The following is a 26,805-nucleotide window of genomic DNA, read 5'->3' as shown; positions in this document are numbered from 1 at the left end:
ATATCACCAGACGTCTAAACACTACTGATTATTCACCGCACATCCACATAGAAAGTTTTAAAATGCGCATTGAATCCTTAAAATAGAAATGGATAAAATAGACATATGAATATCAAAAGGTACCAGCAGAAATGGGACCAAAGAAGACGTGATTTGCAAATGGGACACATAGATGAAACTGCTGAACTCACCTCCCACTTCCCACATATCTTTATGCCCAGTTTTAACTTTATTCAAGTTGGATTCCTGCTCCATTCAATCACTTGCATCTAAATGGCTTCCAGCATAAAATCTGTGTTAGGCCATTGATGAGGGGGAGTGTCCTAATTCCACAGCAATCTGGGAATATCTACAAGTATCCCCTGAGAGATCTCACTTAAAAAGTCACAAATACAGAAAGGTGTGTTTGTTTAGAAAATTGAGCCTTCAATGGCCCTTTCCCTTTTAAATAAAAATAAAAATACAAGGACATATAAGAGAACTACTGGGGTAGGCCCACTGTATTGTTCACTGCCTAGTTGTTAGGAAAATTGAAATATAACAAAATGCCAACATCCATCCGTTTATATCGACTATTACAAGAAACACAGTAAATAAGGAACCAGATTTCTTTATAGACTTAGGTTGCTGTGGCATAAACTAATATATATAGTATACTAATATATAAATATACACTATATTGCCAAAAGTATTCACTCACCCATCGACATAATCAGAATCAGTTGTGAGTGAATACCTTTGGCAATATAGCCTAGATAGATAAGATAGATAGATAGATAGATAGATAGATAGATAGATAGATAGATAGATAGATAGATAGATAGATGATAGATAGATAGACAGACTATAGTTGTTAAAATTCACTTTTCTCTCATTAATCTACACTCAATACCTCATAATGACAAAGTGAAAACAGCATAATAAAATTGAAAGGGTGTCTGATTACTTTCTAAATGCACTCTGTGTGTGTGTGTGTGTGTACTGTATGTGGATACACACACCTCCCTCCCTCTCTCCCCCAATTCCAGGATTATCATTCTTTTTTTTTCACTTACTAACAGCAATGATGAAATCCTTGTGTAACTTGAAGGTCATCAGTGGCTCTGCAAGACACCTGAGGGGAAAAATAGTGAAAGAAAGAGGCTGAATGTAGTATTTGGAAGATTTTCGCATTTCATTCCAAAGCAGACACTTGCTTTAGCTCCATTCTAAACTCGCATGGCTATGAGTTATGGATAGTACTACTGAAGTCTTAAATAGTCGCACAGCTGGAAGGAGAGATGATAAATAAAGCTTCCTGACACTGCAGCCTTTTCCAAGCTGGTGACCTCCAGGTGAGTTGGGCTACAAGAGCTTTGCTCTTTTTCAGCTGTATGATCTTTAGAGGATGTTACATGGAGGAAGTAAATGATCATGGAAGCATAGGAGACAAAACTTTGTGACTAAATCATTCATAGTTCTCAAAGGTAAAGATCTTCTCACATCAAGTTTGGTTCCTTGATTTCATAACATTTTCCTGGCCAGAGCACAGTAATGATTTATTACTGCCTTGTTTTGTTTAACCTACAGATTTCAGATTTCTAGTGATTTCTCATCAAGTCCTAAATGGATTTGACTGCTTTGCTTGTTTAGACATTGACCAATGTTAGCTTGGTGCTGCAACAGGCTATCTTCTATGATTTCATTAAATTATGGGAAGAAGAAGGAAGTTTACTTAGATTCAAAAGAAGGTGCAGCATCCTTAACTAAATTAAATCTGCCTCTTTATTTTGGATACACCGTTGGAATTTCCCCCTAGCCAATAAATTAAAAGACGCTTGCTCCTGGGGAGGAAAGCTATGGAAAATCTAGACAGCATACTAAAAAGCAGAGACATCACCCTGCCAACAAAAGTGTGTGTAGTAAAGGCAATGGTTTTCCCAGTTGCAATGTATGGCTGTGAAAGCTAGATCATAAGAAAGGCTGAGCGCCAAAGAATTGAGACCTTTGAACTATGGTGCTGGAGAAGACTCCTGCGAGTTCTTTGGACTGCAAGGTGATCCAACCAGTCAGTCCTAGAGGAGATCAATCCTGACTGCTCTTTAGAAGGCCAGATCCTGAAGAGGAAACTCAAATACTTTGGCCACCTAATGAGAAGGAAGGACTCGCTGGAGAAGAGCCTAATGCTGGGAAAGATTGAAGGCAAAAGAAGAAGGGGACGACAGAGAATGAGGTGGTTGGATGGAGTCACTGAAGCAGTAGGCGCAAGCTTAAATGGACTCGAGGATGCTAGAGGACAGGAAGGCCTGGAGGAACGTTATCCATGGGGTCCATGACTCGCAACTAACAACAACAACAAAATTTCCCCTTGATTAGTGTTAAACATCTAAGAATATTCAAAGAGAGATACTTAGAGTCAAACCCTTGGCTGATCCTATCAAAAATACCACTCCAATCACCAGTTATTCCAAAACAATGGAGAAGTAATTGTGATAGCTTTGCAACCTGAAATCCTATCAGCTTACTCTAATAGTCCCTCTGAATGTCTGCGCTCTTAACAACTGTCTCAGTAGATTCACAGTCAAAATACTCCAATATTTGGAGAGTTCAAATGAATTCAACATTAGGTTCTCTGGAATGCAAGACTGGATTTAAAACTAATCTGCTTTCTGAATAAACATGTACCTTCATTTCCCCCCATTCCTTGCCAATGCAGCTGCCTACATTACTGGATTTATTAAACAAACGAGATAAGTTGTATTTGTTTTATGTGATTCTAATAGCCAATCAGTGAACCATACTGCAGCAGTTTTGAATAAATGAATTAACTAGTTAAAGAAATTTATTACCCAGTGTTGTAAGCATTAGATATCAACTAAGAAGAAATCCATTTAAAATGGAAAGATTCACAATGCACCAAAAATAAGCCAAAATAACAAAAAAAGTCAGAGATACTGACACGCACCTGCCACAAGAGGCTGGAATTGCACATGGCTTATGCTTACCTGAGGTAGTTCTTTAGTCCACTTGTTATAGTTTTATTGTCCCAAATTTCTAAATCAATGTCCATATCAGGAGGAGATTTAGGAGCTATTAAAAAGAGAGAGAAACTGGATGAATCCATTTCCCAGTGGAATTTTAGGTACCCCTGCTAGTATTGTCATCACTTGAAGCCATGAAAATCTGTACATATTGAAATATTCAATACAGTTGACAATTCAATATTAACAACTTATATCATTGGGGAAAAACAAGTGGTATATGACAAACTCTACAAAACAGTTGTTTCGACACAGCTCAACTAATGGTATGGATTCCTTGCTGAAAATATTTCTATACTCTTTCTTTCCAAAGAAGGGAACCACAACCATAATATCTGGGACACAATACAATGGGACAGGATTTCACACACAGATCCCTGTTAAGAGTGGTCACCAGAAACTTTCATGGGACTCTGAAATTCTAAGCATTATTTGCAGTTAGACCAGGAAGTCATCTGACCATGATAAAGGTGATGTTGTCCTCAGAGGTGGGCATGATTTAACAACTGGTTTGCCTAGTGCAGAACCGAAATTGTGAGCACGCGCACACATTCTTGCTTCACTTGTGTGCACACCTCCGCGCTTGCACGTGGCTTCAAACACAAGGCGATTTCCTGCACGCGGCTTCCAGCACACCACTTCGGGTAGCCGCGGTGAACTGAGCAGGTGAGGTGCGGAAATCAGCTGGGCTGCATGGGCGAGCCAGAAAGTGATATATATATAGGAAGGGATAGCGCTGGGGTGGGGGGCAGTCGGAACTACCAGTTCGCTTGAACCGGTCCGAACCGGCAGCAGCCCACCTCTGATTGCGCTCCATATCTAATTCATATCCCATCTCCTCTGAAGTGAAAACCATGAGTATGGCCAAGGTAATTTGCGACATGCCCGTGAACTGTTTGTGATTTGGGTCTGGAGCACAGAAATTGAACCCTAGCATAAGAAGCCCAACGACAAAGTCAAGGAACCCTGTGAGGGCTGGTGCCAGACACCAAACAGACTCTATAGCAGAAGCAGCCCCAGTCTGATACATCTACCTCCAGGAGAGTGATACTAGCTACTGCTAATGTATCAATAATACACAGTGGCTATTCTTCCCCTACTGACCTTGGTATGGTCAGCTCATGGAGGACCCAAAACTAGGAGGACTCATCTCTGAATGGGAATATCTGCTTGGATATTCGGTTGTACACTCACATGCCTGGTCTATGTGCACACATGGATGAGATGAGTGTGGGAAGAGAAGGCTTGCTGCATCTTGTGGGAGTCAATGAGGATGTGCCCATTCACTGCAAGAACATTGGTGAGCCACGGTGGCGCAGTGGTTAAGAGCGCAGTACTGCAGGCTAGTTCTGCTGACTGCTGGCTGACTGCAATTTGGCAGTTTAAATCTCACCGGGCTCAAGGTCAACTCAGCCTTCTGTCCTTCCGAGGTGGGTAAAACGAGGACCCAAAATTGTTGGGGGCAATAGGCTGACTCTGTAAAACCGCTTAGAGAGTACTGTAAAGCACTGTGAAGTGGTATATAAGTCTACGTGCTATTGGTGGCTCTATAGCAGTGGTGGGTCCCGGTGGCGTCCACATGTGCGTGCATGGAAGCACCGAAGACTTAAAAGACCGGTAAGGAGCTAGGGTGGGCGGGTGGGCCCTTCGGAGCACCGTACTGGAACGGTATCCGGTACTCCGGGCAGGCTCTGGTACGCCCCTACTGGGGTGTACCACCTGCAACTGGCCTATATAGCTCTATAGCTCAAATAAAGGAGGCTAAGGGGATGTTCATCTGTGACACAGACAACATGGACAGAAATCCTTCCCCCCTTTACAACGTTAGAACACAAGGTCAGTGTCTGAAAGCAGAGGAGAGGCAAGGTTATACTGAACTGACTCATGAGACAAACTCTGGCATTTGCTGCCAGCAGTTACAATGAACGGTTATCAATTTCAATCTTTAGGAGAGTTCATGAAAGATGAGGCTATCAATGGCTATTAATAGTGTTGGTGACTGGTTTTATTATTTTCTAAATCGTAGGAAGCAGGGGTGGCTTCCGGATTCTTTTACTGGCGGTTTGCTCAGGGATGTGCATCGGGGGCGCGTGTATGGTCCTGGCGCGTGCGAGCTTGATGCACGCATGCGCAGTAGTGAAAAATTGCATCTGCGCATGCGCAGAAGCAAAAAACAAGATGGCGGCACCTATGGCACTGCCGATAGAACCGGTTCAGGGGCGTGGGCGGCCGAGTTACGACTTACTCAGCCGAACCGGTAGGAACTCACCTCACCTCACCAATCCGCTCGCACAGAGAGGGCCTCCTCCAGGTGCCGTCCACTAGACAGTGTCGGGGGGCAGCGCCTAGGAGTAGAGCCTTCTCTGTGGCGGGCCCAGCCCTGTGGAATGACCTCCCTCCGGATATTAGGAATACCTCTGACCTCTGCTCCTTTCGTATTAAGCTTAAGACCCACCTATTCCAAGCAGCTGGCCTGGCTCAACTTTGATCTAACCATATCGCTCCTGACAGGTTTTTAACTGGGTATTTTAATTATATTTAATTAATCTAGGGGTTTTTAAATACTGTATTTTAATTGTTTTTATTTATCAGCCGACCTCCTCCTTGTGTGTGTCTCGGTTTATGTCTCTGTTATATGTTTGTTTTGTCCACATATTTATTTCATATGTTTCATTGTACGCCGCCCCGAGTCCTTCGGGAGAGGGTGCGGCTAAGAAATAAATATTATTATTATTATTATTATTATTATTAAGAATGGCTTAAATAGCGGTTTCTGGGAAGCAAGAGTGAATGAGGCTTTTGCTCTCCAGTCCAACTTCCCATTTCCGTTCAGTTGGCCACTGTGTGATATAAAATGATGGACCAGAGGAGCTACAACCTAACTTGGAAGAACTTTTATGCACCTTCTCTATTGCCAACTCTACAGTTGTTGGCAGTGTGACTGGCAATTCTCTGCCGCTGTTTGATTGTCTTGCAGAAATGCCAAAATGTCCCAGCATTTCAAAAGATTAAAAATTCGTGCTTGCTTTTAAATCTGATTACTGAATCACTCTCGTTTTTATTGGAAATGTAAGGAACCATTTTAGAAGTTAGGATAATCTGAAATAAATAGTTCCCCCATAATTTGCTGTAATATATCTGGCAGCTAATAAAAAGAAATTTAATTTGCTCATAATCTCTTGAGCTATGTTACTTTATATATCTTGGAGAACATGAATGAACGAATGAATGAAGGTTGTCATATCGTTTCCAAAAATTATCTCCAAAACGTTTTTCAAATACTATGAACCAAAATGATAAGCAGAATAGGAATTTTGCTACCAGAAATGGTAACATGTATTAATTGGGGTACAATCTTCACAATATAGAAATACTGATTAATATAATGCGATTTTACGGTAAAATGCACTCTATGAATTATTTAACAATTTTGATGATTTCCCAAAAATAAAAATAAATCATAACTTAAAAGGATTCCAAACTGACTCGTGTGGTTAAAAAGGCTATTTTATATGTTTTATTTTGCATAATAACAATGCAATTCCTTAAATTACAAAGGTTGTAGATATAGTACTCTGTTTTTGGTTATTAGGGTGTCATAATGTTCTTAAATTTCAGTTTAACATTGCAAATCTTTTTATATAGACTCTCGAAGTATATTATTGTTGTTGTCTTTTTATATTGTATTATTTATAACGTTTCATCAGAATGCTGAAATTAAACTGAAGATAAAAAGCAGTTATAAGAGGTAGAAACATTATGTTAAGATTTCAGTACAGGTAGTCCTCAACTTATGACCACAACTGAGCCAGCAATCGGGTTGCTCCCGATTTGGCCTGGTTCTGCCAAACCAGTAGTGGTATTTTGGCCTGGGTCACAGAACCAGCAGCGACCCAGGCTGGCCATGCCCCCGAACCGGTTCCCTGGTTGCCGCTGCCAGCATGTTGTTTAGTTGTGTGCGTACGTGCGCAGTTCACTGTAAATTGTTATGCGCATGCACAAAGAGCAATTTGCATTCAACTGTGCACGCACGTGCAAGCAATGCGATGAAGTGAACCGGTAGTAAAACCGGGAGCAGCCCACCTTTGAACTGAGCCCAAGATTTCTGCTTTTAAGTGAGATATTTGTTAAGCAAATTTTGACCCATTTTACGATTTTTCTTGCCGTAGTTGTTAAGTGAATCATCTGGTTGTTTAAGTGGCTTCGCTTGTCAGAAGGTAGGAAAAGTGATCACATGCAATGGTGGGATTGAAATTTTTTAGCAATCGGTTCTCTGCCTGGTTGGCATGGGCATGGCCTTGGGGGTATGGCCTACTCGGCCTCCCCAGGCGCCAGAGACTTTCTACTAGCCTCCGGGAGGGCAAAAACTACCTCCCCTGGGTTCTGGAGGCCTCCGGAAGCTGGAAACAGGCCCATTTCTGAACTTCCAGAATGCTGGTTTTTCGCCCTCCCACAGCCTCCATGTGGGCCCTGTACCTGGCATGAGGAACGGGTCACGTGGAGACTCCTGGGAGGAGCAGGGCAAGATGGATGGAGCGAGTCAGTCCTTGCAACAACCGGTTCGGTGAACCAGATGCAAAATTAACATCCGGTTCACCCAAACCGATGCGAACCGTCTGAATCCCATCCCTGATCACATGATCATGGGACACTACAACTGACATATATATAAACCAGTTGCCAAGCATCCAAATTTTCATCCCATGTTCATAGAGACGCTGCAAAGGTTGTAAATCTGAAAAATGGTCACAAGTCAGATGTTTCAGTGCTGTTGTAACTTTGAACGGTCACTAAATGGACTGTTGTAAGTCGAGGACTACCTGTATTTACAAATCATGCAATTATCCTAGCAAATGAATAAAACTCAGTTGTAAATTTAATGCTAATCATATATAGCCAGGATATATATTTGGAAAAAGGAATATTTAACCATTAAAAAACATTAGATGGGTGGTAACGCCTGAACTCCTTCTTTCCTAAGAACATGTCCAATAAGCAGGACTCTTGGATAAACACAAGCTTATTTTGTTTGCGCATAGAAGTAGATTCTAGTGGAACACACAATAAAACACTGAAGCACAATAAACATCTCAGTATTCTTACAGAAAACGGTATTCATCAGCTTCTGTACTTTGGAGTTCACACCCCCTATCCGGTACAATCCCAATATTGTGATACCTTCAAAGATAAACAAGAATACGGTGTAGTTAGACTTTATGAATGCTTCAATACCCACATTTACAGTTCACTTAAAACATCGATCTATCTAACAAAATGAAATTTAGAGTAGATTAAAGTAGGCAAGAAAAACCAAAAGTCCACATATAGACTGGGTGAAAACAGGCTTAATAGCAGTGACTGTGAGAGGGATCTTGGAGTCTTAGCAGACAAGCAATTAAATATGAGCTAACAGTGTGCAGCTGCAGCCAAAAAGGCCAATGCAATCCTAAATTGCGTTAACAGAGGGATACAATCACGATGAAGTGATGTACTAATACCACTCTATAAAACCCTAGTGAGACCACACCTAGAATGCTGCATCCAGTTTTGGTCACCACACTATAAAAAAGATGTTGAGACTCTAGAAAAAGGGCAGAGAAGAGCAACCAGGATGATTAGGGGACTAGAGACTAAAACATATGAAGAACGGTTACAGGAACTGGGCATGGCTAGTCTAGTGAAGAGAAGGACCAGGGGAGACAGGATAGCAGTGTTCCAATATTTGAGGGGCTGCCACAGAGAAGAGGGGGTCAAGCTATTTTCCAAAGCCACCTGGAGGCCAGACAAGGAATAATGGATGGAAACTGATCAAGGAGAGATTCAACCTAGAAATAAGAAGGAATTTTCTGACAGCGAGAACAATCAACCAATGGAACAGCTTGGCTTTAGAAGTTGTGGGAGCTTCATCAGTGGAGGCTTTCAAGAAGAGATTGGGCTGCCATTTGTCAGAAATGGTATAGGGTCTCTTGCTTGTGCGGGGGGGGGAGTTGTTGGACTAGATGACCTACAAGGTCCCTTCCAACTCTGTTAATCTGTAATCTGCCTTGTCACCTTGCCACTGTTGTGATGCATGCTCACAAATCCATATTGTGAGTTCATTTATGAGGCACATTTTCCTCCCATATCCACAGGTAAGCCCCATGACTCTTTGCAACATGGTCACATGACAAAAAAGTCCCAGATTAGAATAGGAATGAGAAGGCCATTGAAGTGTGATGGCCTCTATGTTCTCAGCAATCTGGAGTCAATCAGTTTTTGAGTCCAATCTCGGGGGATCATTGGGATAAAATTAGCATAGAAAGAAGATGGATAGAAAGAAATTGGAGAAGGAAAAAGACATGGCCAATACTCTGAAACTATACATCCCTATGTCTGGCTTTCAGAAAAATCTCCATCATGTAGATTATTTTTATCATCATGCAGATTATAATTAACTGCAGCAAACTGCACCTGCTGCTGTGGCCTAGAGGTGGCGCTCCCGCCTCACAATCAGGAGGTTGTGAGTTTGATCCTATGTAGAGGCAGATGTAGGGTTTCCTGCTTGGGGAGTGGGTTGGATTAGATGACCAGCAAAGTCCCTTGCAAGGTGGCGATATAAAAGTGAGGATTGAATTAATAAGTCAATACAATGAACCAGAAGTTCATTAATGGCTTAATGGTTTGAAAAGCCAGTCTTGTATAGCATTGCAGAGTTCAATGTCTTTCTTCTTGGAATCATGTTTAAATCAGTCAACTAACATATGGTGAGTGAAGAGACTCCAGGAAGCCCAAAGAGGATGATTAAGTAATGACATAACACCACTGAAGACCAAAGGCCCACAATTTTAGATTAATTTAGGGTTTTTACTGAGTGAACCCCCTGATAAAAGCAGCCTAATATTTTTAAGAGCGGGCATTGCAAAGGTGAAATGCAAGTTATGCATTGCTTTCATTAAATAGGAATAACAATTATAGAGAACTACAATAGATCGTGTTTAAAGGTTTCCTAAAAGAAACGAAAAGAAAAAAAGCACAGGCAGGATGATAGTTGGTAGTTAATATCATGGGTACAATTAGTATTTTGCAATAAGCTACAGCTACAAGTTCTGACACTTTGACAATAGTCAAATCTGCAATCCCCTCAAGGCAGCCATTTTGTTCAAACTGAGAAGTTTTATATATGCTCAGCAGTCCCCAAAGGGTAAGAAGTGATTAATTTAATTGTAGCGTTAATTACTTAGTTATTTAAATTGCTTGGTTTAATTGCAATGTTTTAAATTACATCAACAGTTTAATACATACCTCTTGTTTCCACTGCATGAATGCATTTTCTTACAAAATTAAAACCAGCTTCATTTAGGAATGCTATCAAGAGAAAAGACCAAAAATAACGTCCATTATTCAGCAAGCAAACCAGAAAGCCAAATTCATTGCTATCAAAACCACTGCATTATTGATGAGGCTTATATAATAATAATGATGAGAAATCAAATGGCGTTTTGTTTTACGGTAGATAATCAGCATTAAAGAAAAAGCATTCCTCATTATCATTACATCCTATCATCAGCAGAGAGAACTACAGATGTAGACCGAGAGGGTCAAAATGGCGGCCCATGAGCTGGATGCATCACGTGCAGGCCACACCCACCCCAGCTCCGCAAATGGGAAAACCGTTATGAAATGTCACATGACAGCCACATGACGTGGTAAGTTTGACCCCCGTGATGTAGACTAAAAAAGAAATCCCTTTCATCTATTATCATGAAAACAATGGGGCATGCTTGTGATGTCACCACTAGTTGAGTTCAACCAGAAGGAAACCAGTTGACATTTAGACCATCGTTCATACAATTTAGAACAAAGTTGTCTTATGCTTCTGTTTTTGCTTTTGAAGTGTTAAAGACAAGGTGTTGAATAGAAAATAGGTTTTTTTTAAAAGCTAAAAGGTAAGCCATTTTATACGATGCAATGAATTCAACTAGCAACGACACCCATAATTCCATCCTTAATGATTTGGCAGACTTCCCCCTTCCCCCCCATCAGAACAAAAGAAGGACAATAGAAGGGTATTGCTTAACACAATGTTGGTTAATTTCAGCTACTTTAAGACCTTCAATTCTCAGAATTCCTCAGCCAGCACGCTCAAGAATTCTGGGAGTTGAAATACATATATTTTAAAATGGCAGAGACTGAGAAATACTGATCTAACTGAATGGAGACGTTTTATTAACAATGTTCCCAGTTTCTGGGAGAGAGAGGCCAACTTAGAAATCAGACCAACTCAAAACATTTTCCTTCAATCCATTATTTATTCATTGTTGCCTTTAAAAAATTCCTCCTCTAACCTGAATCTCTGGACCTCAATGGGGATCTGGGAGATAATGTGGTTTTTATATTAACCAGGGTAGGATATTTTATTCTATTATGTTGTATAATTTTTCTTCTGCATTGGAATGGAACTTTAAAGATAAAGGTAATGGTTCTCCTTATGTGTGCTAGTTGTTCCCGACTCTAGGGGGAGGTACTCGTCTCCCTTTCAAAGCCGAAGAGCAAGTGCTGTCTGAAGATGTCTCCGTGGTCATGCGGCCGGCATGACTAAATGCCGAAGGCGCACGGAACACTGTTACCTTCACACCAAAGTGGTCGCTATTTTTCTAATTGCATTTTTACGTGCTTTTGAACTGCTAGGTTGGCAGAAGCTGGGACAAGTAATGGGAGCTCACTCTGTTACGCGGCACTAGGGATTCGAACTGCCAACCTTTCTGATCGACAAACTCAGGGTCTTAGCCACTGAGCCACTTTGTCCCCCTAAGTATCAATTAGATATCAATTAATTTAGAATGAGGTGCAATAATCAGGAGAAAGAAAGCTACAAGGCAAAAGGGGAGGGGCACGCTTTGAAAATAAAATCAAATATATGACATGTCTGGGATCCTCATTTCCAATACTAGATTCCCTTCAAAACCTATCATGCACCATGCAGAGAGAGAGCTTCACAGAAAGCCCACCAAAAGGAAAAAAAAAAGACCAATGTAGAGAAATCAAAAGCTCAGCATTAGACTTGAGACATTTAACTTTCTTAAAACCAGGCCCACTAGTTTTACTTTTGTAAAAACTTATCCATCTATGCTGAGGAGGCGTAAGGAAGACAGCCGTAAGTGTTCCGTTTTAGAATCCAAGAAATGAATCCAGACCATTCAAGAGAAAATGTTGGGAGTAGAGAGTTTCATGTCATGACAACGAATTAGAAAAGATGAAATGTCAGGCTGAACTGTACTTGACATCCATTCACAGAGGGAAAGAAAGCAGGCTATTACCAACTCTCGAAAGGCAAACAGCATTTGCAAACATTTCCTTGCCTTTTCAATGGGTAGATTTATTTCTGTAAGGTAGACTTCACACATAGTTTAAAAGCCTTCCGTGGCTTATTTTGCTAACTAGCTGAATTATGGGAAACAAAACCCAATGTTTCTAGCATAAAAAGGACAGTCACAAGCAGTCAAACAGTAAGATTTCCTTTCCATAATACATAGACACCATCTTTCAACATTTTCTCCTATTAATCATTTTTTAAAATGTTACGCAACAATTTTTATTGTTTTTAAAAAAAGGTGATCAAAATATTTACCTTGGCGTTTACATGAACATTATTTAAATTCAGAAACATTTCCAGATAATCAGTGACTTGCACTCTTCACAAATGTGTAGTTATCATCTAACTCAGGGGTGTCCAAACTTGGCAACTTTAAGACTTGTGGACTTAAGTTGCCAAGTTTGGACACCCCTGATCTAACTTATGAGCTGTGGTGACTTAGAAGTGGATAGAATGCAGTACTGCAGGCTACTTCTGCTGCCTGCTGGCTGCCTGCAATTTGGCAGTTTGAATCTCACCAGGCTCAAGGTGGACTCAGCCTTCCATCCTTCCGAGGTTGGTAAAATGAGGACCCAGGTTGTTGGGGGCAATAGGCTGACTCTAAACCGCTTAGAGAGGGCTGTAAAAGCACTATGAAGCGGTATATAAGTCTAAGTGCTATTGCTAACTTATAGAAAAACCTTTCATCCAATTAATTTTAAATTTGAAAAAAATACAAGTGTGTATTAATGGTTAATCAATTAAATCTGCATTTTGGTCAAAGAAAGTTTTTACATTTTTCTTTTGTTTTGGGGAATATGGACATAAGATCAAACACGTAAGTGAGGATAATAAGGTAAAGGTCAGGGAGTCACTGGGGATTTTACTTTGCTAGTTGTTGCCGATTGTAGGGGATAGAGCTCATCCGTTTCAAGGGCCATTGAGCCAGCACTGTCTGAAGACGTTTCCGTGATCATATAGCCAGCATGACACCATGGAGTTCTCTTAGTTTTCCACTGAAATGGTACCTATTTATCTACTTGCATTTGCATGCTTTCAAACTGCTAGGTTGGCAGGAGCTGGAGCAAGGATCAGGAGCTCGCCCCGTCACGCCACACTCGGGTCTCGAACCTGGGCTGTCAGCTTTCCAGCCGGCAAGCCCAGTGTCTTAATCACGGAGCCATCACGCCCGCCCCAAGTGGGGAAGAGTTTGTATAAGTTATTTTTAGTTTGACTTGGTATTCATCACGGTTCAGGCCCTCAACCAGTGAATGTGGCATGCCAACACAATCAATCATAAGAGCCTACTGCTCTCAGTCATCAACTGTATTTTAACATGTTGCCAAGGAGAATTTCATGAGAGAATTTATGGAGGACTTTGGTGAGATCCAAATAGAGTAGTCAACATCTAATCTTGACGTAATGTCTCCAGATGGATGTTACTCAGAGATGGTGTGTGTGTGTGTTTGTATGCATTCATGCACATGCATGTGTGTTTACGTATGTAGGCAATTCAGTGGGACGATAACAGCATTCCATGTTTCAATGCACACTTCGCTCTGCGGCATGATAACATGCTGGTCACATGACTATGGCTATGGAAACATCTGGCTCAGAGATGAGCATCCCCCCCTCGAGACAGATATGACTTTTTACACACACACACACACACACACACACACGTAAATAAAATGCAATACTTGTATGAAAGCCTTCCCTAAACTTCAAGGTTTATGCCGAAGGGAGCAAAAATATGTGAATGACTGAGAAATAGGGCTTATCTTACATACGTAGAATGGGGAAAAAAATAGCCATGCCTTATTTTGTTATCTTTTGAATGTTTCTTTCAGCAGACAGCTAATATCAAATGCTTACTAATTGAAGTCTTGTTGAGAAAATGTTGGTTTTTCCTCCCATGGGAAGTAAAAGGGGGTGGAATATTATTTAAGGAAAAACATTTAAGATGAAAAGAAATACTTCTGCTCTTTCTATCCCTGTCCCAAACTGTTTTCAAAGTAAAGAAACTATTTTGCTAAAAAATAAATAAATGAGAAGACTGGAAAAAAACCTGTGTGATACATATGACACATTTCATAGGTTTAATTGTTCCCAGAAATACAAGTAAAATATTTTTCCTGCAAGGTTAGAAAGCCCCAATAACATTTTGCTCATGAATTCTTTTACCGAAGTCTAAAAATGTTATTACAATTTTGTCAACATTTTAGTCATAAAATAAGTTACTCTGCAGGTTCTAAATTTAGTTTACTTTTGACTCTTCATGATAGATTAATACAGGTGATGGTAACAGTAAACCATGTTTAGAAACTCTCAGTTTAATGAGATTGTAGCCTAAAGGTATTTCAGCAATAAGGAAGCTATACTCTTAAATATATATAAAGTAGCAATCAAATGCCTACCCTGGAACATTTCACTTTGTTTGTGCTATTTGAGGACTTGAATGGCAGAGGAAGATAACAATAGAAGAAAATGGGGGGGAAAGCAGGAAATGTTTACAACTTAAAAAAAAATCTAAACATACATAATATTTCAAATAATTAAAATTCAACTTACTTTCTTCTTTCTTGCTAATAATTGCTGGTAGAGTATAAATCTAAAAAAGAACAAATTTGTATAATGTAATTTTCTGAAAAGTCAGATGATGCTATTTCACTATTTTCTTATCAGAGTTATTGTTATTCGCCTATAGACAGCAGTCTTGCCAGACTAAAGTAATATCTGTATAACTATTAGATATACCATATTTTTCAGACTATAAGATGCACCGAAGTATAAGAGGCACCATGATTTTGAAGAGGTTAATTTTTTAAAAAAGGCTTTGCACTCTGCAGGCCTCCCAAATCTTCTGCACGCCTCGGGTTTTTTTGCAAAAAAAAAAAGAAAGGAGGGGGCATGCAGAGCTTTGGGAGGCTTGTAGAGTGCTCCTGGGGGGTGGGGCAAAAATGAGCAAAAACAGCCCTCCCTAACCCCCAGAAACACTTTGCAAGTTTCCCAATCCCACTGCACGTCCATTTTTGCAATGGGGGTGGGATTTCGTAGGCCAAAAATGCTGCATTCAGTGTATAAGACGCACCCAGATTTTCACCCTCTTTTTTGGGGGAAAAAGGTGCGTCTTATAGTCAAAAAAACACGGTAGTTGTGAACTGCTAGGGAGGACTCACTATCACTCTCTTTCTGCATACCAAAGATTCCAAGCTATGTTGGGTCTGTGCTCTCTGGGAAAGAGCCCCTCCCTTCTTTAACTTTGGATTACATTCGAACCACACTATCCGATGCTCATCATTCCTAGCCATCATTGGAGGGACTCGGGAAGCATGACTTTTCTGTAGCTGCATCTGTCCTTTGGAACACCAAACCACTCAAGGTTCAGCTAGCTCTGCTCATCTTTTAGAAAATTTTAAAGACCTGGCTGTTTTCCTAGGCTTGGGGACTAGAAGAGTAATAGAGTCCATGTCATTAGTTGATGGTGTTTTTTGAAGCCCATTTGTGCTAGTTGGCTAGGAACTGCATTTATATAAATATTTTAATTCTTGTTAAATAAAATGAGTGAGATGAGTGGCCATATAAATCAAATCAAATTTAATTTAATCTAATCTAAATGAATCAATTATTGATGGGATACAACTCTCACCAATGCACAGAAGCCTCCTTTCATATACTTCAACAAGAAACTAGATAATATCTATCTACAGTGTCTGTCTATCATCTATCTATCTTCTATCTATCTATCATCTATCTATCTATCTATCTATCTATCTATCTATCTATCTATCTATCTATCATCTATCTATCATCTATCTATCTATCTATCTATCTATCTATCTATCTATCTATCTATCTATCATCTATCTATCTTATCTATCTATCTATCTATCTATCTATCTATCTATCTATCTATCTATCTATCTATCTATCTATCATCTATCTATCTATCTATCTATCTATCTATCTATCTAGCCAGCCAGCCAGCCAGCCAGCCAGCCAGCCAGCCAGCCAGCCAGCCAGCCAGCCAGCCAGCCAGCCAGCCAGCCAGCCAGCCAGCCAGCCAGCCAGCCAGCCAGCCAGCCAGCCAGCCAGCCAGCCAGCCATCTATCTATCTAATTTCTATGCCACCCATCTCACCTAAGTGACTCTGGATGATTTACAAATATACATGCAGCAATATAAAAAAATTAAAACAGAGTTAAAAGCAGTATTAAAAACAAATTAAAATTAGGGGGTACAACTTTAAAGGTTAAAATGTTAAAGAGGAGGTATAACCACTTGCAAGCCATTAACCACCCTTGGGATTGAATATTACTTTTAGACCCCATGCCAATTGTCCCAAAGGTGCTTTTTCCAAAAGGCAAGTGGACTTTCTTGGTTTTTTCTTTGAAAATGTTTCACTTCTCATCCAAGAAGCTTCTTCAGTTCTAACTTCAGCTATTTGCTATTTTAATTCCTTTTATTGTCCTGATATTAACTTTATTTTTTACAATAAAGCACTGAGAGATTTTGATAGTTTGCGGTAAATCAAGTCAGAACAAATAAATTGATTAATAAAAAGTATATTTGTATTTTAAAACAGCAGTGATATTTTTAAGTGGCATGCAAAACTATTTTGTTTGTTACTTTCAAAAATCTCACAGAGGGAGCAGGAGCCGGGGGAAAGGGAGATGGAGGGATGGATGAATGGAGGGAGGGAGGGAGGGAGAGAGGCGGGGAGAGGGAGAGGGAGAAATGTTTTTCTTACAGGTTCCTTTCCATCCATAGCTTCAAGCCAAAGTTTTCTGTTGGATTCAGAAAAAGCTTGCAGGGTAATGATCCCATGTCTATTTAAAAATAAAAGAACACAATATACACATTAGAAACTTGGTTATTCACTTTGTTCCATGAATCTGAAAGCTACACTAAATAAAAGTACAGAACACAGAAGAAGAAAAGATGTTAGGTGTTACAATTCATCTGAGCATATCTGAAATAAATAAATAAATAAGAAATAAATAAGTAAGTTCTTATCAGGTTAGCTGTTTCTGTTCTTAATACAAAATCTTCTTGCTTATTGCAAGTTTCCCAAGTGGAAATTTTCTAGGGCCATAAGGTGAACAAAGTTAATAAACAGCAATACAGCAGAAAATAAGACAAAAATTATAAGTTCTTAAATAGTGAAAAGCAAGGTCCAAGAAGATTTTTCAAGGAGAGCAAATTCAAATTGTATTATTATTATTTTGTTAAAAATAGTGTGAAAAAAAATACATTGATAAGAACTTATTCATTGCAGAATACTTTATTTTTACCATTAATTTTAAATTAATGAGATAGGTTTGCTTTTGATGTGTTAAGTGATAATTGCTGGGAAAGCTAGCTATTATCAAAGAATGTATAGATGCTTAATATCTATATAGGAATAAACACATGTATACACACAGACACCAACTGATGTACACACACAATAAAATACATTCACATGAATAATTTTGTAATCTTCCAAAATGGTAACAAGTGGTGGTCCGGGGAGGGGCGCCCACCCGCGTCGGCTCCAAAACGTCCTATGTAGCCTCATTTACAATGGTGCACGCATGCGTGCATGTCACACGCACGCGTGCATACCACACATGCAAACAACGCATGCACGGAAGGCTGCACACATTTGCAAAAGACACATGTGTGACGCAAGCATGCATGCACTCACAAGGGCGAACCGATGGTAAACCTAAGTGAATTCCGCCGCTGGATTAAATGTATAACATTACAGAAGGTATGTTCCATAATGGAAAAGAATAGGGTCTTCTAGAACAGGGGTCCCCAACCCCTGGTACTGGCCATGGCCTGTTTAGAACCGGGCCGCGGAAGCGGAAGTTGCACAAGCCTCTCACACAAATGGAACTTCACACAGCTAGCTCACCGCTCGCACAAATGGAGACACACGCACACGAGTGTCCGCCACTTACGCAAATGGAGCTGTGCGCAAAAGCACAGCAACCATTTCCTCTCCCCCCTCCCCTGTCGATCCACAAATCCAGGAAGTTTGGGGACCACTGCTCTAGGATATCAAGTCTGCTGAGAGAAATAGAACTTGAACAAAAACCAACACAAAAAAATTTGAAAGTCATTGAGGAGATATAAGGGCAGATGCTTTACAGGTAAAATGATTCTGGAGGACTTAACACACCTGTTTTATTTCTAAGAAGTTGAAAACTGTTACCATTATGAATGGTTTTCCTTCACATTTTATATAATCTAGAGCAAGGGGGTCAAACTTGATGCGTCACGTTGCCGTCACGTGACGTTGTTTCCATTTGCGGAGCTGGGGTGGGTGTGGTCTGCATGTGATGCATCCAGCCCGCAGGCCACCAGTTTGACACCCCTGATCTAGAGAGGTTTTGGGAACAGGAAAAAAAGGTTGTTGGGATTAAGTGTTATGCGGATGGATCACAAAATGTCCTAACAGGGCACCAGGACATTTTCCCCCCCTTTAAGAGAATTTTAAAAATCACCCTTTCTAAAATTTCAAACCTTTCGGCAACTTCGATATCAAAGCAGAAGCGCTTGTCAATTGAATCCGTTTTTCTCCGGATGCAGGACTTCAGCTTGAACAATTCTGGTGAATTTGGAACAAGGCCGTTCTACCAAAAAGAAAAAAATCAGAACATTTAAAGTTAGAATGAAGAATCATTCATTGCACAACCAAATCAATTGCCAACTAAGATAAAGAAACTGTAATTATCAATCACAGGAGCTTTGGTTAACTTTGCCGATAAAACAGCAGCAGGAGAGAGATTATCTCCAGCACTTGCTTAATATTAACCCAGAGGTGTCTCTCTGGCCATGAGACAAACTAAGTACAGACTTAAAATATGTAAGACCTACCAGATCTAGATTTCCTTTCTATATTTAACATACAATAATACAATAGTAGAGTTGGAAGGGACCTTGGAGGCCTTCTAGTCTAACGCCTGCCTAGGCAGGAAACCCTATACTGTTTCAGACAGATGGCTATCCAACATCTTCTTAAAGACTTCCAGTGTTGGGGCATTCACAACTTCTGGAGGCAAGCTGTTCTACTGATTAATTGTTCTAACTGTCAGGAAGTTTCTCCTCAGTTCTAAGTTGCTTCTCTCCTTGATTAGTTTCCACCCATTGCTTCTTGTTCTACCCTCAGGTGCCTTGGAGAATAGTTTGACTCCCTCTTCTTTGTGGCAGCCCCTGAGATATTGGAACACTGCTATCATGTCTCCCCTAGTCCTTCTTTCTCTTAAGCTAGACATACCCAGTTCCTGCAACCGTTCTTCATATGTTTTAGTCTCCAGTCCCCTAATCATCTTTGTTGCTCTTCTCTGCACTCTTTTTAGAGTCTCCACATCGTTTTTACATCGTGGCGACCAGAACTGAATGCAGTATTCCAAGTGTGGCCTTACCAAGGCATTATAAAATGGTATTAACACTTCATGTGATCTTAATTCTATCCCTCTGTTGATGCAGCCTAGAACTGTGTTGGCTTTTTTGGCCAACACAGTTCTAGGCTGCATCAACAGAGGGATAGAATCAAGATCACGTGAAGTGTTAATACCACTTTATAATGCCTTGGTAATACCACTTTATAATGCCTTTATAATGCCTTGGTTATTATATTTGCATAGAGATGCATATTTACCTTTGCTTTTAAGTAGTGTTCACATGTTATTTCAGGAAGTATTTTGAATGAGGCAGGCAATCATCCTTTCTCTTCAAGAGAACGGAGAATATCTCTTTTACAGCAGACTCTGCAGACATTTGCCTAATTTAGCATTAAGAAACTTTTCTTAGTTTAACTAATAAATGAGCCATGGTGGCGCAGTGGTTAGAGTGCAGTACTGCAGGCTACTTCTGCTGACTGCCAGCTGACTGCAATTTGGCAGTTTGAATCTCACCAGGCTCAAGGTTGACTCAGCCTTCCCAGGTCGGTAAAACAAGGACCCAAATTGTTGGGGGCAAGAGGCTGACTCTGTAAACCGCTTAGAGAGGGCTGTAAAGCATTGTAAAGCGGTATATAAGTCTAAGTGCTAATGTTATTAATTAATAAATTCAGCTTTTTTTCAGTTTAACCAATAAATCTGGAGTTACAAAAGATACTGTAATCTCTACCCGGCTTTATTTCTGGAGAGGCTAAAATCAGCCAATGTCTAAGCTCTTCACTAAAGGCAACTTGTGGGTTTGCTTGTGTCAGTGATGACTCCCAGGGACTGCTAGTTTTCTAGAGAAGATTCCAGAAGTGGTTTGCCATTGCCTTCTTTGGAGGATTGAGAGAGAGGGACTGGCCCAAGATCACTTAACTAATTTTTGTGCCACTTTCCAGCCAGTACCATTAGACCAGTGGTTCTCAACCTGTGGTCCGTGGACCCTTTGGGGTCATCAGAGAGAATCAGGAAAGGCTTGAAGAAATGTTATGATTTAAATCTCAAGTTAAATTTTGGGGATCCATGCTGAAAGTTGAGAACGACTGCATTAAAACAGAGTGAATTTGCTGTTCTCTATATATAGAAAATAATTAAAACTGAGTGCTGTCACTCTACACTTTGCTTTTTTTTTTTTTCATTATCACATTTCCAAAACTTATCTTGGCAGACATAAGACCACACATAGAATACTGCATCCAGTTTTGGTTACCACTATAAAAAAAAAGATATTGAGACTCTAGAAAGAATGCAGAGGAGAGCAACCAAGATGATTAGGGGACTGGAGGCTAAAACATACATGAACGGTTGCACCAACTGGGTATGTTTAGTCTAGTGAAGAGAAGAACCAGGGGAGACATGATAGCAATCTTCCAATATTTGAGGGGCTGCCACAGAGAGGAGGGGGCCAAGCTATTTTCCAAAGCACCTGAAGGCCAGACAAGGAATAATGAATGGAAACTGATCAAGGAGAGATTCAACCTAGAAATAAGGAGGAACTTTCTGACAGTGAGAACAATCAACCCATGGAACAGAAGTTGCCTTCAGAGTTGCGGGAGCTTCATCAGTGGAGGCTTTCAAGAAGAGATTGGACTGCCATTTGTCGGAAATGGTGTAGGGTCTTCTGCTTGGGTGGGGGATTGGACTAGATGAGCTACAAGGTTCCTTCCAACTCTGTTAATATGTTAACTTCTCCTAAGGAGTGCTACATTTTAAGACTTAAAACAGAATAGAGAGAGAGAGAGCACCAGTTTGGTCTACTGGTTAAGGCACTGGACTACAAAAGCAGGAAACAAGGAGTTCTAGTCCTGCCTTAGGCATGAAAACCAGCTGGGTGACTTTGAGCCAGTCACTCTGTCTAAGCCCAACTCACCTCACAGGCCTGTTGTGGGGAAATAGGAGGGAGAAGTTGTGTTGGATATGTTCGCCACTTTGAGTTATTTGTAAAAAATAATGAAATGCAATACAATGTAATACAATATAATTTTGCCATATAATTTTATTTCATAAATAATAAATAAATGTTTCTGGGAGATACAGACACTGTTCAAGGTAAGCATATGACTAAAAATTCATTCGGTCTTCGGGATGATACTCACAACTTTCCCTCCAGATTTGGCTTCAGAAATACTCATTGTAAATGCTTTGGTCCCTTTGTCATATGTACAGTAATGTTTTATCCAAGCAAATCCTAACGGTCCTAAAAAGAAGGGGGGGAAAAGTGTTTTTTTTTTTTGCAGATCACGAGAACAAAAAATTCATAACAAGGAAACCTTTTATGCTAAAATGTATACTACAGTCATATAGGTAAAGGTTCCCCTCTCACACATGTGCTAGTCGTTCCTGACTCTAGGGGGCAGTGCTCATCTCCGTTTTAAAGCTGAAGAGCCAGTGCTGTCTGAAGATGTCTTCATGGTCATGTGGCCAGCATGACTGAATGCCGAAGGCCCATGGAACTCTGTTACCTTCCCACCAATGGTCCCTATTTTTCTACTTGCATTTTTATATGCTTTTAAACTGCTGGGTTGGCAGAAACTGGGACAAGTAACGGGAGCTCACTCCATTAAGCAGGGCTAGGGATTCGAACCGCCGAACTGCCGACCTTTCTGATCGACAAGCTCAACAGCCACTGAGCCACCGCTCAGTCATATAGTATAAAGTAATTTTTATTAAAATACAATTTTACTAATTTATTTTTGATTCCCACTTCAAAAGCTACCTCACTTGTAGATGACTCTGTAGATGATGCACTGATGATGTTACTTAGTTGGGTAATGAAACGTCTGCAAGAAACCACCAAGCTCAGAAAGACACCAAGGACCCCACATGACTCTGGGAAGTGCACAATTTAAAACAAAAACAAAAAAATAAAGGGATAAAGCTACGAGCACCAAAACGAAAAAGAAAATGCCCACCCATGAAATAAGCTAAATGACGATATTTTTAGGTGTTTCCCCAAAATTAGTATTTTGAGATACATGGGGAAACTCGGTCTATTTTAATCACCCACCTCAAAATTACCACACGAAGATAATAAATAAATACGTTAAGCTAGTCTGCCATACAGGAGGGCAAAAACACACATTCCCATTTACTCTGCCTAGCCCAAACCAAGAATTGATGCTTTTACTGTATCTTTGAGATCGAAATTACATTTGTGTCATCTTTCTCCCATAGCCTAAACAAACGAGCAAATAATTTCCTCCGCTACGACAGCGTGTCATCGTGGCCTTTCACTCTGTCTAATGAAGCACTGCGTGGGGGGCCTGGCATTTTCCTATGTCCTTGCTGTCCTCTTAATGATGTCCAAGGTAATTTCTGCTTAACAGAGACCTTTGGGGTGGAGGGTTGCCTTTTATTATTACCAGTTAATTAAAGGATAGGGGGGGGGGGGAAACAGCCCAGAGCAAACGGCCGCTGTTCTGAAGCAGGAAAGGCAGCCTTGAAAAATCAACTGAATATCACCATTCCAGAGTCATTAATTTAACAATCATTTTCAAGTGGTCAGGCAATATTGAGAAAAAAAAAATCAAATGGATATATCTGACAGATGTCCCAGGAACAACCATTCTCTTGCTCTTAACATGGGACACAATGATGGCAACACCTTGGGAAGCTAATAAAAACTTATAATTAATAATAATAATAATTTATTAAATTTCTAGACCGCCCCCTCTCCCCGGAGGGACTCGGGGCGGTGTACAGGAATAAATTTAAAACATACAAACAATCATACACATAAATAAAAATCAGATTAAACAACCCCTGTACAATTTATAAAAATTAAAAAACAGACCTTAAAACCAATCTTAAAAAATTTAGAAATAGGACTGAGGTGGGATAGGTGGAATTAGGCCAGGCCAGCTAGCTGGAACAGGTGGGTTTTAAGTTTCTGACGGAAGGAGCGGAGATCCGTAGTCATTCTAATGTCGGGGGGGGGAGGTCATTCCAGAGGGTCGGGCCCATCACAGAGAAGGCCCTTCCCCTAGGCGTCATCCGCTGGCACAGCCTAGTGGACGGCACCCGGAGGAGTCCCTCTCTGTGTGAGCGAATCGGCCGGAGGGATGTATGGGGCAGGATTATGCCATTTGATGACATCTTGAAATATGCGAAGGGCTTGCTTATAAAATCTATTTTGCTATTACAAAATCCCTGTGCTTATTGGTTATTTCTCTCTAATGATTTATAATATACATCAGTTCTAGCATTCTGTCTTTCTACCTCAGTGGGCAGGTGCCTTATCTTTCTAGTAAAATCTGATTTTTTTCCTAAAATATGGACATCCAATAGTAAAATAGTAAATCTGTCAACAAAAGGTCTTCTACAGGTGCATTGGTGTAGTCTGATAATAATAGGAATAATAATACCATAGAAGAAAGCAAAGGTAGTACCAGTAGCAGTTGGGTACAATCCCAAAACAATGGGAATTTGAACACCTTTGGCATTGATAAATTCATCATCATTGATAAATTCATCATCATCATTGATGAATTCATCAATTCATTCATTCATTCATTCATCAAAGTTCAGCAACTTTACTCAGAACAGCTTACATCCTGCTATGATATCTCTAACACAGGGCTGGATCTGGTCCGTGGGGTGCTTAGATCTGGCCCACGGGGCTGCCCTGGAAAAATCAAAGGATTGATCCGCGGTGCCTCTGCTAGCAAAAACGGAGCCCAGGAGAGACACGCACGTTCCTCCTGAGCTACGTTTTTGCTGGCAGAACGCTAGCAAAACAAACTACTAACAAAAGTGGCATTTGATCACATGAGTGACATCGAGCTGGCCACACACACCCTGGCCTTGACCCCCCCCAACCCCCCAAGGTCAAACACAAGCCTGATGCGGCGCTCAATGAAATTGAGTTTGACACCCCTGTTCCAACATCACAAAAACCTCAGCATCTGCCTATCCCAGATCATTCTTGATGGGTTAAAATGCCAAATCTAGTCTCAACATCTGGATGACTGCGAAACTAATGGAAAAAGAGTATAGACAGTTCTCAACTTACAATCATTGTTTAGCGCCTGCAATGGGACTGAAAAAAAATGACCCATGACTGGTCGATAACCACAAAACTCACAGGTCATGTGATCAAAACTCGGGAGCTTGGCAACTGGCTTGTATTTATGACAGTTTTGGAATAACTGGAATTATTCCAGTCCTGGAATAATGTGATCACTGCTTGCGATCTTCTCAGCTGGTTTCTGACAAGGGGAACGGGTTTCCATAACAACTGCATGAATCAAGTACGACTGGAGCAAAAGAAGTAAAACTCATTTAACAACCGCCTTGCTTAGCAACAGAAATTCTGGTTCCAATTGTATATTGAGGACTACCAGTACATACAGTATAATGTGTCTTTAACTCTATGATGTGTTAACTTGTGGTTAACGTATAACTATATTGTGTGGCATATTGACTACTCACGCTTCTCTTGGATGTAGAGGTAGCCCTCCATAGTCCACTGGCTTGGTGGCCTGTAATCCTGGCTGGCAGACTTCATTCTCTGCATAAGTCGTTCCACTTCCTGACGTGTGCTTTCAAAATTATTCCTGGTCTAAGGAATCAAACAGAGAAAAAGAAAGAGGATTATATCACATTCTGAATAGAATGAGTTACGTGCATTCTATTCAGAATGTGATTTAGTACAATTAGTAGTTCACTTCTTCGTAAATCACTGCCCCATTTCTATCTAAAATTTCTAAAGCAGAACTATAAGTTAGCTCCAATGGTTGCATGTAAGATTTTTTTCCCTATCTCCTTTTGCATCCATCCCGAACGGATTATGGTCTTCTCATATTATCTTTTAGCTGTCTCTCTTCCCCTGGCAAACATTCAAACCTATAACCTACTGCTTGCTACTATAAGTGTTACAGCCCAAGCAAAGTCTATAGTCGTGATGGTGAACCCGTGGCACGCCTGCCATAGGTGACACGCAGAGCCCTCTCTGTGGGCACACCAGCTGTTGCCCCAGCCCAGCTCTACTGCACATGTATCGCGCCTACTGACGGCCAGCTGGTCTTCGGGTCTCTGTCACGCAGACTCTCCGCTGTGCATGCGCAGGGGATAGCACCCCGTTCTGTCTTCCAGGTTGGTGCAGGAGAACTTCAAGGCCCAAAATAGGGCAGGAGGGGGGCATGTGACATCCCACACCCCGTTTTGGGCCTGGAAGAACCTGGATGCCAAAAATGGGCGAGGGGGGGGTCGGGGCATATTATGGGCACTTTCAGCATGCAACAACAAAAAGGTTAGCCATCGCTGATCTACAGCTTGCCAACGTTTTTCCAATTACTTCATGACATTTCACTTAAGATTTATTCGTGAGCTTTATTCCTATCAATGCACACATTAAAAACTACAAATATAAATGATATAGGATAAGTGCCTCCAAAGGCCATTAATGAAATATGTGCAGGTAGTCCTCGGCGTATGACCATAATTGAACCCAAAATTTATGTCGTTAAGACATACATTTGTTAAGTGAGTTTTGTCCTGTTTTACAACCTTTCTCGCCCCAGTGATTAAGTGAATCACCGTAGGTAAGTTAGTAATACAGCTTTTAAGTGAATCTGTTTTCCCCATTGACTTTGCTAGTCAGGAGAAGTGGATCACATGACCCCAGGACACTGCAACTGTTATAAATATGAGCCAGTCTCCAGCACCTGAATTTTGATCACGTGACCATGGGAATGCAGCAATGGTCGTAAGTGTGAAAAACGGCCATAAGTCACTTTTTCCAGTGCTGTTGTAACTTCAAACGGTCACTAAATGAACTGTTGTAAATCAAGGATTACCTGCAGCTGCATGAGCTGTGGTAGCGCAGTGGTTAGAATGCAGTATAGCAAGCTAATTCCGCCAACTGCCAGGAGTTCGATCCTGACCGGCTGAAGGTTAACTCAGCCTTCCATCCTTCCAAGGTCGCTAAAATGTGGACCCAGATTATTGGGGGTAATGTGCTGACTCTGTAAACCGCTTAGACAGGGCTGTGAAGCACTGTGAAGGGGTATATAAGTCCAAG

At 40.7% G+C, this 26,805-nt stretch overlaps 1 protein-coding gene across 2 annotated transcripts in view; it reads right to left on the bottom strand.

Moving 5' to 3' along the window:
• The window catches only part of ARHGAP42 (Rho GTPase activating protein 42), a 177,918-nt gene that overhangs the window by 21,313 nt on the left and 129,800 nt on the right, over nucleotides 1-26,805 (bottom strand). For both annotated transcript variants that reach the window (XM_081951231.1, XM_081951232.1), the window contains exons 8-16: nucleotides 25,215-25,344; nucleotides 21,881-21,981; nucleotides 18,865-18,974; nucleotides 17,102-17,180; nucleotides 14,923-14,962; nucleotides 10,302-10,364; nucleotides 8,124-8,198; nucleotides 2,985-3,069; nucleotides 1,056-1,114 (exon numbers count right to left, since the gene is read on the bottom strand). In XM_081951231.1, the coding sequence (XP_081807357.1) occupies nucleotides 1,056-1,114; nucleotides 2,985-3,069; nucleotides 8,124-8,198; nucleotides 10,302-10,364; nucleotides 14,923-14,962; nucleotides 17,102-17,180; nucleotides 18,865-18,974; nucleotides 21,881-21,981; nucleotides 25,215-25,344 (742 nt within the window). The remainder of the gene's footprint in view (nucleotides 1-1,055; nucleotides 1,115-2,984; nucleotides 3,070-8,123; nucleotides 8,199-10,301; nucleotides 10,365-14,922; nucleotides 14,963-17,101; nucleotides 17,181-18,864; nucleotides 18,975-21,880; nucleotides 21,982-25,214; nucleotides 25,345-26,805) is intronic.

Source organism: Natrix helvetica (genome assembly GCF_964273705.1).
Source record: "Natrix helvetica genome assembly, chromosome: 4".
NCBI lineage: Eukaryota > Metazoa > Chordata > Lepidosauria > Squamata > Natricidae > Natrix > Natrix helvetica.
The sequence above is the reverse complement of the archived record's forward strand: the minus strand, read 5'-3'. Positions and strand labels throughout refer to the sequence as shown.